The sequence below is a fragment of the Palaemon carinicauda genome, chromosome 22 (genome assembly GCF_036898095.1).
Source record: "Palaemon carinicauda isolate YSFRI2023 chromosome 22, ASM3689809v2, whole genome shotgun sequence".
Taxonomy (NCBI): Eukaryota; Metazoa; Arthropoda; class Malacostraca; order Decapoda; family Palaemonidae; genus Palaemon; species Palaemon carinicauda.
Window position 1 is genome coordinate 54,563,724 of NC_090746.1, and position 16,587 is coordinate 54,580,310.

At 35.8% G+C, this 16,587-nt stretch overlaps 1 protein-coding gene across 6 annotated transcripts in view; it reads right to left on the minus strand.

The window, feature by feature from the left end:
- LOC137616448 (MAP/microtubule affinity-regulating kinase 3-like) overlaps positions 1–16,587 on the minus strand; it is a 272,442-nt gene that overhangs the window by 168,734 nt on the left and 87,121 nt on the right. For 4 of the 6 annotated variants that reach the window (XM_068346208.1, XM_068346207.1, XM_068346209.1 and 1 more), the window contains exon 3: positions 2,194–2,229. The exons of the other annotated variants lie outside the window; for them this stretch is intronic. In XM_068346208.1, the coding sequence (XP_068202309.1) occupies positions 2,194–2,229 (36 nt within the window). The remainder of the gene's footprint in view (positions 1–2,193; positions 2,230–16,587) is intronic. 6 annotated transcript variants of the gene reach the window in all.

Consider the following 16,587-nt stretch of genomic DNA (forward strand, 5'->3'; position numbering starts at 1 on the left):
TTGTTTGTACTTGCACGACCCCTCGCTTGAATGCAAGAAGTACTTTCCCGCATCACAAAACACAGCACAAACAAATTTCAATGGCCATTTTTCATCATCCTTATTCATAAAATTTATTTAAAAATCCTTCATTACATTTTTTAAAATTCTCTTGTGAGTTTTAAAACATCCTCAAAATTCCAAGGAAGTCTGCATTTGCTTCCTAAAATCTTCATCTACAAGTTCCCGGAACTTCACTGAATTGTGTCCGTGGTAAATTTTTAAGTTGTTATTAAATTCGTTATAAAGTAATTAGTTCATCCTCTTATTAATTTTTACGCATTCCCAGTATTTCTCCCGATATCCGGAATAGCATCATTTCCAAACTTGCCTATAAACATTCCAACATTAAGAACCTTTTCACTAATAATACAAATGTTAAACACTGATTACCAATAAGCAATATATATAATCATCGAAAATTATGTATATACTATATGAGTATGTATATGTAAATGTGTATGTGTATGTGTATATATATATATATATATATATATATATATATATATATATATATATATATATATACATGTATAATTGTGTGTATGTGATATATAGTGGTTGATGTTGAATAAAAGATTGACCCAAGTCCACCAGGAACTTTTTATTTGATCATCAGATGAAATCGCATGCAATTCGGTCAAAGATACATTTCATGATTTTCATTCAACGCGTATCAGTAGATCCAAAAGAAAACATATCCAGTACTAAAAATAAAATAAAGTGAACTAAAAGAAGTCAAACTTGCATTAACCAGTAATTCGCAAGAGAAAAAAAATAGAATGACGTTAGCACTTTTGGCAAAGGTAATGACTGATTTCATTCCCAACAAGGTTTCAAGCACAGGTGATGGAAAGGGAGAGTGGGAGGGAGAGGGAGGGGAAGGGGGATGATGAGGAGAAGAAATAACCGACGTACTGTACTAAAGGGATAGAAGACGTGAGAGGGAGGAACGTGAAGCCGCTCCTCAATTGATTTTGGTCCAACGCTGCCCTCTGGGAGTGTCCTCTACGATTCGTTCCTTCGTTCTCTTTAACGATCGACGATCTCCTTTAAACAACTTCCATATCACACATTGGAATAAACTTACTAACAAAAGAGTTTGTAAATATTAAGGAGCAGATAAGTGATCCCTCCAACAAACATTGTTTTGTGGTCACGTCAACGAATGCGCATACACATATCACCCACTGAGGGAGACTCCAAGCGATATCTCATTGTTTGAGTGATACATACTGTTTTATCATGCTCTCTCTCTCTCTCTCTCTCTCTCTCTCTCTCTCTCTCTCTCTCTCTCTCTCTCTCTCTCTCTCTAATATATATATATATATATATATATATATATATATATATATATATATATATATATATATATATTGAAAGCTAGCACCACCATAGGGTGTTGGCAAATAAACAGCAGCAGCCCCATTCATCCGTAAATTAGTTAATCGTGAATGAACCCCTGTGCAGAACATTTTCGTGTTAAAACTGCTTCATGCTCAACAATAACAAGTCGAATTTGCATTCACCCTATCTTTCATGCTCTCTCACTCCTGGATATTGAAGTCCTCGCACTCCGGTGCCTTAGATAGGGTATGAATTTCACACATTCTAGGTCTCCCATTCTCTTCGCAGGACTGATCCATCCATTTTTCTCTCTTTTCACTGCTTCTCGAGCTTATTATACAACAAATGTTCTTCGAATTCATATCTTGTTTTCAACATTCCTTGTAGGTATTTTGCATTCAAATATCACGCGTTCCCACGAGTTATGCATATTTGCGGATAATGTATATAAGCTCCAAAGAGCTTGGTAAATAAAATCATTTCCCATGAGTAAGAATTGTGTGGGAAGTATGCAACTCCAATCAATCATCGCCAAGCATCAGTGATTCTATCAGAGTATCCTGAAGGGCTCCACTGATTCGTATAAAAGTTTGGCAAAGATAAAGTTTATAAATTTCAGAAAAGTAAAAGTATAACCAAATCTAAACTTCGACGTTATAGAAAAAACAGGGTTTCCATCTAATCTGCAGTTGAACACGTAAATATTTGACCAAACATCACATACAATTACGGCCATGATTAAATAAATATACATAAAATAAGAAGCTTAACCAACAAGAATGAGGAGATCATATCCTGTTTACTCACCCGCGTCGTTCTTATTCCGTCACTGGATGTCCTTACCTGTAGGATACAGAGAACCATTTGTTAATTTAGTAGTACAAAAACACACAAAAATAAATACCTGAAAAAGTTATTGTATTTGCTTTTGTCTTCCACTTACTTACAAGGGATGCATAAGCACAATATGATTTAATACTTAAAAAATTACGAGACCTTCACTATTATTATTTAAGTAGACCCTCTTTCAAGAGGCTTCATTAATGATTACAACTGTCTCAAAGGCACTGATTTTGCAGTTCGAGCTTTTCAATTGTTCTAGTATTCCTTTTCACGCACTGCATGCGCTAGTAGTTGTGCAATGTTGGTCATCGGTAGGTAGGGGAGCAAAATAAATAGAAAATTTATATTTCACTAAAAATTTACTAAAAGTGAACTTGATGAATGGAGAGGTATTGAATTAAAAACTCAAGATAGAGACGACTGGCGAAATCTAACGGAGGCCCTTTGCGTCAATATGCGTAGGAGGTGGTGGTGGTGATGAAACTTGTCAAATACAGGGTACAAAAAAGTCAGCTGCTACAGCCATAGTTGAAAAAGAAGAATGTTACAACCCCAAGGCCTTCAACAGAGAAAAAGTCCATAGCCAAGTGAGGGAAGGAAACAGAGAAACAGGTGGAATAGTCTAACCCAAGAGAGTCCAAGACCATAGTACAGAGGCTAAGGCACTACCCAGACTAAAGACCAATGGTCTGATCTTGGAGTATCCTTCTCCTAGAAGGAAATGAAGAAATCATATCAAAACACTTTGAAAATATTCCAAGGAATTAAAGGTGACTTCATCAAATATGTGAAGGACAACTAGAACTCAGGATCTGATTATGGGAAATTTTATGTATGATTAGGGTACTTACATAACTGATCTAGTTGGTTTGAATGCCTGGAAATAATGATTCACTGTCAAGTGAACAGTGGTACTCTTCATCAGAAGATTTCAGCATTATACGTTCATAGGGGGCCTTCAGTATATTGAGTACAAAGCAGGGTCACGTGTACTAAACAAGATAAACATAAAATGGATTTCATGGTGCCTTTGCATGAACTCAAAGTTTCACATAATCAAGTCTCCTCTCACAAGCATTAGTTGTTTCAAATACAATGGAGTTTTATGCTAAAGTGATAAGATTCAAATTTGAAGAAAAAAAAATTAAGAATGTTGCTTTCAACTGTTTAAGTTTTAAAAAATGGTAAAAAAAAAATACTGAAAATTCTTAGTATTAAATTATTCACAATCATGTTTTCTAGCGGAATCTATGACTAATTCCCAATACCCGTGACCAAGGTCTTACTCTCAAGGTCTTGCCCACGATGACGAGGGAAGAACCTACGACATCCACATGTTCCTTTCACCTAGTTAGGTTCCATGACCTCTGCACAAGTGTGTGTATATATATTATATATATGTATATATATACATACATATATATATATATATATATATATATATATATATATATATATATATATATATATTTATATATATATATATAAACGTATCTGCTTATATAAATTTTTTTTTCATGTCCCGGTCAGCTGCAATGTCAGACGTACGACTACTCAGTCTTCCCCCGGGCTTCGGGTAGAGGGGATACCCCAAAGGTTCACTCGGATAACACAATTTTCCAAAAATTACCAAAACTACCTTGTGGTAGTTAGGCAAGGGGGAGAGGGTAGGAACGGTTGAATCTGTGTATGCACGCACGCATGCATGCATGCATGCATGCATATATATATATATATATATATATATATATATATATATATATATATATATATATATATATATATATATACCAAGTCTTCTAATCTCCGTTAAAACCGGATATTGAAGCTGATCCAAGTTCACGCGCTCTAAAGAACGCTCTAATTATAGTTTTAAGGCTTAATTTTAATCTGAAGTCTACGGTCTTCAAACTGTCATTTTCAAGGATTAACTCTCTGTCACAAGGCTAACCTCGCTAAGTTTTCCGCCACGTACCGTTCGTAATCTATTGTAGATATAAGCAAAGGTATATATCTAAAAGATATATAAACATTTCAAGTTTATTTCGTATTAATTTCATCAACATCCGAATATAAGCGCTACAATATTGGGGGGACTTCGTTCTTGGAGGTAGTGAGTCAGGGCACCAGCCACCCGTTGAAATGCTATCGCTGAAGAGTTACTGGGTCCTCTGACTGGCCAGACACTACTACATTGGATCCCTTTCTCTGGTTACGGCTCATTTTTTTCTTTTGCCTACACATACACCGAATAGTCTGGCCTATTCCTCCCACATTCTCCTGTTCGCATACACCTGTCAACACTGAGATTACCAAACAATTCTTCATTCAACGGGTTAACTACTGCACTGAAATTGTTCAGTGGCTACTTTCTTCTTGGTAAGGGTAGAAGAAACACTCTAGCCAGGCCAAACAGTTCTTCTAGGACATTCTGAAATCAAACCATTGTTCTCTAGCCCTAGATAGCGTCATAACTTTTGTACCATGGTCTTGCACTGTCTTGGGTTACAGTTCTCTTGCTTGCTGGTACACTCATATTCTTTATTTCTCTTTCTTTTGTTATTTTTAGAAATTTCTATAGGTTATTCATGAAAGATTTATTTCAATATTGTTACTCTGAAGATTTATTATTTTAATTGTTCATTACTTGTAGTTTATATTTTCTTATTTCCTTTCCTCACTGGGCTATTTTGCTTGTTAGATCCCTTGGCCTTATAGCATCCTGCTTTTAGAACTAGTGTTGTAGGTAAGTAAGTAATAATAATAATAAAATGGCAACACTACACAAAACCGGGATCCTCTTCTCTTACTTTGGTATTTTTAGTGTTCCACCTTTATATTATTCGCCAACACAACTTGTGCTTCTTTTTTTCTTCTTTTTCAAGTCAATAAGAGCCAGGTACTGTGCACGTTAATAAATTGACACCACATATACAACTACAATCAGCCGTTTGGATTCACTGGTTACTTCTTGGTCTTCTGACCTTCTATAGATGACTTCAAACCCTCTCAGTATACATTCTCAGTTTTCTTCCCATACTACTATGTTTCTATAACATCTACAGTTCTTTATATCTTCAATCCTATTTTGAAGACTTATCAGCCTTTACTAGGCAAATCAAAATTTAATCTTCAAAATTACCCAAGAAATAACTACTACTTATCATATGACCAAGATCCTTCTGATAAGATAGGATTTTCATATCATCCGCTCCGTAACACTAACACTCCTGCCCTATCAGATTAGCTTTCGCACCACATTCTTCTCTGCAGACATTTTTTTCTGGGGGGGGGGGGAGAGTTCACGGGAATCTAATATCCCGACCTTCGGTCTAACGAGGAAACATTCTCAACTGCAGAATCAATAACTTCTGCAACTCCACGACTCCCCCCCCCCCCCCCCCCCCCCCGGATCTATAACCGATTCGCCTGTGCAGACACTTCAGCTGGCATTCTCAAGGCATTGTTTCTGAATGTTATTTACCAGATGGGATTGGATGTGGGAGTTAGGGTCCGGGAAGACCATTCAACAGCCAGGTGAAGTTTGAGAGATCGGATCAAATAGAAGGCTGAAAAGCAGGTGTTTCCAGGGACCGAAGACAGGCTGTACAGACCCTAGAGTCTAGACTAATGTCTACAGTTCATAGCGTATGGTGCACTGGCGGCACTATTTTGCAGACTGATTCACCAGAGACCTTGCCCAAGACGACCTGGATTTTAATTAGAAGCAGATTCTTCTGGGTCCTGCAGACCGTTCTTCGGTGGAGACGGACCAGAAGTATTTTTCTTATTAGATGAGTTTGCCACAACAATAATGTCTACTATTGAGGTTCCCCATCAATAAAGTCTACGTTTGCCCTATCAACAATGTCTACTATTCAGTTTACCCCATCGATAACAAGTAAGTATGTTTGTCCTATCAACCATATCTACTACTGTGACGCCTAAGTAAGCTTGCCCCCATCAGCAAAGTCTACTTCCTGAGGAGTTTGCCCTTTCAACAAGGTCTGCTTATTGATAAAAGATACAGAAAATATCCCTTTTATGACAACTAACAAAATCTGGTTCTTCACACAAAGCACTACCATACACCTGACCCCTATTAAAACTCAAATTGTTAATCAAACTAAAGCCAGAGCTATGGTTTGAAACACACTGAAAAAACTTTAAAGTAAACAAAATTCTAACTTCTATAGAATACAAAATGAGGGCAAATAAATACTTTAAATATATATACTTACACACATATGTATGTGTATGTATATATATATATATATATATATATATATATATATATATATATATATATATATATAAATATATACATATATATATATACATTATACATATACATGTGTATATATATACATTATACATATACATGTGTATATATAAACATATAAAAATATATACATATATATATATATATATATATATATATATATATATATATATATATATATATATATATATATATATTATACACACAAAATTTATTCATTACTGAAAGAACGTGGCAGCTTCTCTCAAGACCAACACACATTCTTGTAAACAGTCACTGTTATCATACTGATTCTTAATATATTTAATTATCGAAAAAAATAATTACCCTTACATCTTCCCATAAAACAAAATTATTTTTTTTCATCCAACTCCCAATAACATATATAAATACGTAGGTTTGTTAAATCTTAACATTTTTAGTTACAGTAATTTAGAAACCAATATTTGCCTTCTTTCTATGCATCAATTTAAAAACAACACGAATACTCAATGTAACAATATGTTCATATGTATTTTCATAATTACATATTCTTTTCCCTCCTTTTTGTTTTGGTATCTGATCCGAGATCCTAGAGTTTCGTATCAACCTTTCTTAATACTCTCTCTCATTTTCCTCCTAGAATCATGTTTGAATTTTGCATCAATACAACCTTGTATCAATGCATTTTATGCTTTTATTCCTAATCTTAACTTCCCTACGCTTTCTTGGGAACTTGTTCCAACCAAGTAAAATCCTTGATGATGATGATAAAAAAAAAAAAAAAACACTGCACAAGAAATCATCTCCCGTAACACAAATCTAGGTCAGACAGAAGGATTTCCCTTTGGAAAACAGCACAGTATGACACAAATACGGCACACGATATGGCAAAACAGTTCTTCAATCCCATTAACCCACTTTCAATACGCATCTCCCCAGCAACGCCGAACGCGAGATTCTCGTGCAGACACGTCGACCACCAATACACGGCCCGGTTTCTCGAGAGAGAAAAAAACATGGTATACTAAGGTACGCGACTCGTGAAAAATAACAGCTAAATATTTAGATAGCTATGCACACAGATATTTAACCCTTCTCCCTTTCCTAACAACCTCTCGGGGGTACCCACTCTCACCAGTGTTTGACTATCACCTCTCTCTTTCAAAGACCAAGTAATCACACATTTGGCGACGCCACATCAAACGCGCACACATAAGAGCCAGAAAATTGATCTTTACAGGGGGGGGGGGGTTTACTCAACGATAGCAACAATCCAATAAAAGCAGCAAATAAGAAGCGTTCACTTATTTATACTTAAATGTAAGTAATAACCTGGAAAAGCCAACAACAACACGAGCTCGATTTGTCACATATACCTGAATCAATTATTCCTCGAGCAGTGTGGCAACCGCTCCGCTTGCCCAACTATACCCTTACCATCAAAGTTCTGACAGTATAAATCATTCTTCAAAAACTTTCTGACACTGTGAGAGAAAACATATATTCACAATTATTAACTTTTCTAGTGTTGACGCCAAAATTCTCTCTATCTATCTCTCTTCCAATGTCTTTGTTCGTATTGTTACGTAATACTACAGTATACTGTATACTCTTCAACGCAAAGACAATAGTCGATTCATGGTATAGGCAGGGACTTCTTATATAACCCTTAACACAATGATTTTGATACTAGTCGAGTTACAGTAAAAAATGACCGACATAAACTAACCGAATTGTACTGGTTAGAGAGTAAATAAAGAAAATGATGTGGGAATGAAGGTAACATTACACACCTACTTTCCTAACGAGACAAGTCCCATTCTCCTATCTTTTCAGCAGTTTAAAAGTCTGGTAATAACACAATCTTTACTTGAAATTCAATTACACAAATGACTTAGGAGTACCAAATCTATTTAAAGTACAACGAACAGTCAATTTCTTCGTGATGAGGTCATCCTGTCCGTAAATTAATTCGAGTCGAGGCGACAGTAAAACGGAGTCAACATTCAAGTAAAAAACAAAAAAAAAAGGAAAACATTCCAAAGAACAAGGTTGGCGAATCACTTAACCTAGCCAAATGGAGACAACAAGAAAATTGGTATACAAATATAGAAATGTTGCGATGCAGTAGAAGTAGAAACTGGCGTCACAAAATATCATACGTGACATGAGCAACAGATGAAATTATTCCCATCACCAAGTTACTTTGTTTAGTTTGGCTTGACTCGCATCTCAAAGGATATACAAATGTAGATAAACCACCTTTAAAAGATATTCTAGTGCTACTTGAATTAATGACAGGGATAAACTTTTACTATTATCAGACCAAGAAATGACAAGCAAAATAAATGATTAGCCACTCATGTCAGTCACATCATAATCACCTATCGACTCGCGTCCATCACACGGCGATAGGAGGCCCCCCTTACCCCCCCCCCCCCCCACCCCACACACCACATAAGTAACCCAACCACTACATGAAACACTGGGAACTAAAGGAGCACTACTCAGGACGCCATCCAAACCCATGGGGGTATAGGTCTGCCATTTCGAGAAAAAAAGTCCCTCGCTTCATTACAATGCACTTTCATTTACATGCTGATTTGACATGGAGTAAAGACCTCCCTTTTTAACTTAATTAAACCCATTTCAGGTCGGGATATGGATGGCCGCTTTCAAACACGGGAAGCGTGGCGACCTTATTTTTTTTTTTTAATGAAGTGTACCAATGACAATACTAATGAAATTGCCAGATACATTTGAAAGAATAAAGTTCGTCAATTATAACATTTATAAGAAACGAAATATAGTATAGCATACGTTATGGAGAAGTGCTGGAAATGGAACAGACAACCAAATGAAGGACAACACCGAACCCTTAGGATTCAAAAGCTGGAGTCTTCATAGTTACTGAATATGAAAGAATAAATCACAATAACACAAATAGTGTTATGAAAGCATCACATAACACTTATGGTAAACTACAAAATCACAAAACATGACTTACAATATTCAACGTAATATTACGCTTTTCAAGAGCATCACGAGATTGGTTTGAGTTTTCCCCAGATCAAATTCTCAAAGAAACTATGACCATAATTTCTGACAGAACATACTATTACCAATGATAGTAAATTGATATCTAATTCGTAAAAAGCATTAACACTAGAGGTGGGATAATGTAAAGTCAACAACAACCGAAGTCAAATTCCAGTTAAACTAATAATTCATACTTTCCATTTATAAAATGTCGACCCTCCATTCCATGTAGGCCGCATAAAAAGATATATGTATATATATATATATATATATATATATATATATATATATATATATATATATATGTGTATGTATATATATATGTGTGTGTGTATGTACACATATATTTATATATACATGTGTGTACACACGACCCATCAGAAGCACCCGTTAACTTTTTTTAAATACATAAACGCACTAAACTCACCCTCATTCCTAACTACAAACCTTCTCACCAGGGTATGACTACTCTCTGCCTCTACCCGAGAAACCGTTTAGTTATGTCTTGCACCCGAGCGTGACCGGAAATAATAACACATGCATATATATATATATATATTATATATATATATATATATATATATATATATATATATACACACACACAAACTTTGTATTATCTAGGGGAGATAGCACACGTGTATTCAGTGGCCTTAACTTGTAACTTAACAATACATAAATAACAATGTCCCGAGGGATTTTTTTCAGGGAGATATTCCCGTCACAAAGTGTTATTCCAAAAACATGAAAAAAACAGGCACCTCTAAATATATGCTGACGTCATTGATAACACGCTTAACGTTATAACACCAATCTATTATATAAAAAGGCAACAAAGCTGAATATATCAAAGGCATGGTTTTACCTAATAAAAGTGACGTCTACGAGAGAGAGAGAGAGAGAGAGAGAGAGAGAGAGAGAGAGAGAGAGAGAGAGAGAGAGAGAGAGAGAGAGGAATGGCTCGTGTTTCAGTAATGAAACATTACACTATATAAATATTGTTGGTAGAAACCTCCAAGAGAGGAAAGTCCCTTTTTCCACATTCCGTCCCTGCCCATAACGAGGCTCCCTATAAACACACATCATGGAAGGCTGGCAGGTGTGACATGGGCACCTCGCAATCAATACTATCCGTTGCGAGTATAAATGAAAAACAACCCACGCACCACCACCACCACCTTTCCCCTCAACCCCATCTCTCAGCCTGACAGCCAATCCCCCAAACTCCTTCCTGCCTTCTCTTTCACCTTCGTCTCTCGAGACTTGCATTCACGTTTTAATTGACAATCGGGAAATAAAGGAGCATTCCGGGGAAATTGCTCTTCAATTTCTCCCGGCAGGGGGTTCTCTACGTATCGTTCTCGGGTACATTTAAGGGGACGGTAGGTGGACTATCATACTTGAGTGGTTGTTTAGTTACAAAGATTGATAAGCAAGATACTAGCGATGGATAACTTCGTGTCCACATTCATCGGTTTTAAATGGAAAACTAAAGACAAACAACAGTTCTCAGAATGTTATGCCTCTGCTTTTCAAAACATGACACACTTTCAAATCATATGAAACGGATCAATATCGTGGTTTCAAACAATTTCAAGTTGGTGTGGTGGTTGAGAGAGAGAGAGAGAGAGAGAGAGAGAGAGAGAGAGAGAGAGAGAGAGAGAGAGAGAGAGAGAGAGAGAGACAATGCGCACAATTCTTTTTAAAGTACTTACACACTGAATAAAAAAAAATCATGCCATGAAAAGTGGATTGAACTTGCACATAACAATTCAATAACCTATTACCACGACAGTCCCTACCAATTAATTCAAGTCTTTATATATGCAGTGACACCTGAAATTCCACGCAGTACTTTTATGCTACCAAGAACACTCGACAAACTGGATGATTTTGCTCACGTGCGCTTTCAGAATTACAATATATACATCTTCAATTTCCCAACACGCTTATATATATTATTTTATTAATCGTCAATTATTTCTGTTGAATGAATGAAAGAATTAGAATTATGTCCGATCATACCCACAATGGGGAGATTAGAAAGGGGGGGGGGGGGGTAAATGGAATGCCAACGTTTTAAATGACCTTCCATGAAGTCTTGGAACTCTCTTATCGACATCTATTTCATTAGCAATCAATCTGGAAACCGGCCGCATTCAAATCCTGCATGGATAGAGCCGTGTCTGAGGAACGTTCCATTATTCAAGGCATGAGGGGCCGGTCGGCCGGTCAGGAAGCCTGATAGATTGATAGATAGATGGTGAAAGAGATGGTATTCCCAGGAACAGAAAGTAAGTCTCTCTCAAATTACAGCGGGAGATATTAATATTCGATTCTAATACCAGACATTCATTTCATTGCCAGAGCAAATTCATAAATATTTTAAGACGCAAATAAGAAGCATATGTCATCATCTTGAACCAAGCAGGCTTTTAAATCGAGTATCACTATTTGGAGTCACGTATAACTCGATTTGATTAACTTCCAGGTGAGTGTGTGTTCAGAATCAGATTCTCTCTCATATATATATATATATATATATATATATATATATATATATATATATATATATAATATATATATATATAATATATACTACTTCACTCTTCATAGTCCTCATCCATGTAGGCCTGGGTCTTCCAACTCTACTAGTGCTTTGTAGAGGCCACATAAAAGTTTGGTTAACTAATCTCTCATGGGGAGCACGAAAAGCATGCCCAAATCATCTCCATCTACCCTTCACCATGATCTCATACACATATGGTACTATAGTAATCTCTTATAGTTTCATTTATAATCCTGTCCTGGCCTTTAACTCCCAATATTCTCCTAAGGGCTTTGTTATCATATCTACAAAATCTGTTGGATATTGTTTCATTTTCATTCCACAACTTTTATCCATACAGTAACAGTGATCTCTATAATGATATATAGCCTGGTTTTAATCTGTACACTTTCAGGGGACTTGATTTCCAAATATTACTTAACTTAGTCATTGTCTGATTTGCCTTTTTCATTCTTTCATTAAACTCAAATTCTGAAGCTACTGTATTGGAGATCATAGTTCCTAAATATTTAAATGATTCCACCTCATTAATCCTTTCTCCTAATGACATTTCATCTTCCACTGCATATTCCATTCTCATCATGTTTTTCTTCTATTGATCTTACGCCCAATGTCATGTGATATTTCATGCATTCTGGTAAGCAAGCTTTGCAAGTCCTGTGGTTTTCTGCTAATAAGAACAGCGTCATCAGCATAGTCTAGGTGAGCTAATTTCCTATTACCATTCCAGTCTAAATCTTCATCAAGAAGAGGATAAACAACGTAGGTGACAACACATTCCCTTGGAGTACTCTGGTGTTCACTGGAAATTTCTTTGATAGGACTCCACTAACATTAACTTTGCAATTGCTATGCTCAAGACCAGACATTCAAATTTACACATTCAAGAGGAACTTCGTAATAAGGCAGGATTCTCCCCAAAAGTGGCCAGTGGACACTATCAAAGGCCATCAAAAGTGGACTTCTATATTCTACACATTGCTGTACCACATGTCTTAAAATTAAAATTTGGTCAGTACAACTTCTACCTTTTTCAAATCCTGCTTGTTTATCTCTCAACTTTTCATCAATCTTTCTCTCGTCTCTTTAAAATAAGCATACTATATATTTTTATGACAACTGACATGTGTGTGATACCTCTGTAATTGTTGCAATCAGTTAGATCTGTTTTTTGCCATTTTCACTAACACTTGTGGCTTCAACTCAGCAGGGTTTGCCTCTTTATGCCACAATCTACAAAATAATCTTGAGAGCATTCTCGGAGTGACTTCATTTTCAACCAGTATCATCTCAGAAGTTATTCCACCGTATCCGGGGGCTTTCCATCTCCGAGTTTTTAATGATGGCTTCGACTTCAAACACACTGAATTCATTCATGGGCACATCAAGGTCTTCCTCAGCTTCAGGTATATCATTCAAATTATTTCCTTTATACTTCCTATTCATGACCTAACTAAATTGCTCCTTCCAACGTTGCCTTTCTTAATTTTCTGCTGTTACAACAGATACATCTAATTATGTGAACTGTATAAGTTGTGTAAGAATAGTTTAAATGAGATGCGGTGATACACAAAAGTAGCAAAAAGAATAGCGTGAGTGAAAGGATAGATAAGAGTTTATCTTTCATGAGGGGAAAGAATGGACGACAACGACAGTAAGTCGATAAAAGTGCATGTTGTACCGTAATTCGAAAGTGCCACGAGGAATGGGGATAATAAGGTATAGACAAACTTGGATTGATGGTGTGTAAGACTGTTCAGGAATGCACTAGATGAAAGCGAATGCAGCAATGTAAGGGGACTTCATGCACCATTGAAGAGACTACTTTGTGAATAACATATGAAGTGAGATTCATCCATGATTAAATGCATGTTGAATTTGTACCTCTAGAGTCAACCTCAATAGCAAAATATAAATAAATAAATATATATATATGTATATATATATACATACATACATATATATATATACATATATATATATATATAGAGAGAGAGAGAGAGAGAGAGAGAGAGAGAGAGAGAGAGAGAGAGAGAGAGAGAGAGAGAGAGAGAGAGAGAGAGAGAGAAATTCATTTACACCAACTGAAAAATCAAGAATGATATATCTGTGTAGAAAACTAACGAGTTGCTTCATACACCCACACACACAATTTCTGATCCTTTACTAACATCTTGCACTCTATTCCAACATGCCTGAATAGTAAGGCCCTTTCTTTCCCACAAATCCTACGCCCATCTACCCAAAACCTTTTAGGTATTCCTCTCCAATAAAACACTTCAATCTTTTAATAATCTTATCTGCTATTCCTACAACAAGACCAAGACACCTACAAATAATCTGGTTCATCACTTCACAAATGCGAGCATTTTCCTTCCTCTTCCATAAAAATGTTGAACAGCCAATGAAATATAATAAACCCTTGTGCAAGATCACCTTTATTTTACCAACAGTTATTCAATCAACAGCATATCCTACATATATTTCCACTTTCACCATAAGAAGTTCCAACTTGAATCTACAAAGGAATTTTTTTTCCAGTTAATGTATGACATACAGCCTCCTTTCCCTTTTAAATCTTCTTACATAACTTCCATGAAAATAATTGATCTACACCCTCTTCCTAGTTTAACCTCCAGTATTTTCAACTGGACACACCGTTCTTCATTTATCAGTGCTTATGTTATGTATCTTACTCTAATATATTTTAGGTAATAAGGTCTATTAATCAGCTGACTGCAATCATTTTTTACTGTCTTTACCCCTTTCACCTCTATACAATTAAGGTGAAAGTACACAAGAAGTTGGTAAAACTGGTACATAGGAAACAGTGTGTGGTATAGGAGAGTAAGAAGAGGGCAAAAAAAAAGATGTGGTGGGATTAAAATATAAAAAGTTTAGCGATGAAATAAAATAATATGCAGCTGCATGACAGAAAAAAAGGTGAAGTGGAATTAAAAAACAAGTAGAGTAGGTTGACAAGAGCTTCAAGAAAATGTTCTGCAGGGAAGTAAATGAAGCAAGGTTGAAGAAAAGTATTGCATAAGAATTAAATAACCAAATGAGAGATTCTGGTAAAGTTAATGTAATGCTTTGGTGATATTGAATATTCTGAAGATTGGTTGAATATGGAGAAAAGGTGGTCATAGAATATATAGAGTAATTATAAGTTTTATGAAAGGAGAGCGAGTTGTTGCAGTATTGTAATAATAGAAATGAGTGACTTGAATGACCACGGCTTCTAGTCTGACTTTCTGGAAGATTGTGAAGGAATGGCCAAGAGGAGGGACAGACCTAAAAGGAAGGGCCCAGATAATAACTTGCAGTGTATGAAAGTGCTATAGCTAACTGCAAGAACTATAAGTCCATAAAATGACGTAAGGCTACATTTAAGGGTAATTACATAATAGGATATTGAGGGAAAGAAATGTCATAAGGGTCAACAAGGAAAGAACAAGACAGGTTTAAACAATGTGACATGTCTGCAAGTGATGAAAAAAGCTAATGAGAAAATAAAAAAAAAGAAAAAAAAAAGGTGGAAAGTGGAAGGTATAGATAATGTACAGTAGAGAAGATAAATTGTAAATAGGCATTTCACACTGTACTGTTATTCAAGTATCGGACAAAACTTTCTGACAACACCACAGAAGCATTACCATTAGTAAGTAGTTCAATAAGCCCTATGAATAGCTCTAAAAATCTAACACTGAAAGTGGATGAACAAATTAGTTTCCAAATCAATGTATTTGCTGTTGGTACAAAATTTGTTATCCTCACAGTTCTATAGACTTAACCTTATATTACTATATATCTATTTCTTTCTATCATGATTTGCATTCTTCATGAAACAAGAAAATGTAAGTGTTTAAATCTTGCCCAGATGTTAGGCCCTCAAAAGTTGGAAGATTTTAAAAGGTATTATTCTCAACTGTATAATATCTATGATCTACAACACAAACCATGATTGGCATTATGCCATTAGTGCAATGTGCTGTATCATAGTAAAATTCGGCCCATTTCTTCTTAAAACACAGATCTAAGGATGATGGGAAAAGGGACTGAAATAAATATGACAGTAGCAAATTGTAATGCATCAAAGATTGTGTAACAGGAAAATGGGTAAAAGAAGAGTACACCAACCAAAGAACTGACCAAAGTTTTGGTCCTGGTCCAAATTTATGTGATGGAATTGACCTGTTAAATACTATAATTGGTACCACAAAACACACAGGTATTAGCAGTAACTCAAATGGTTTGAGGTATGAAGCAAAGCAAATAAGAGAATCTATGTTCTTTCTAAAACAGACTGCTTTCACCGTCTGAAGTTACTGGAATTGCCCAATGGCAAGAGATGGTAAAAGCTGTAAGAAACTTGCTTGATGGTCCATTATTAGTAACAGCATGGTTTATAAATATTACAGTTCATACGATAAATTAAGCATCAAGGAGATAGAACATAAACCTCAAGTTTACAGACGGCTAATTC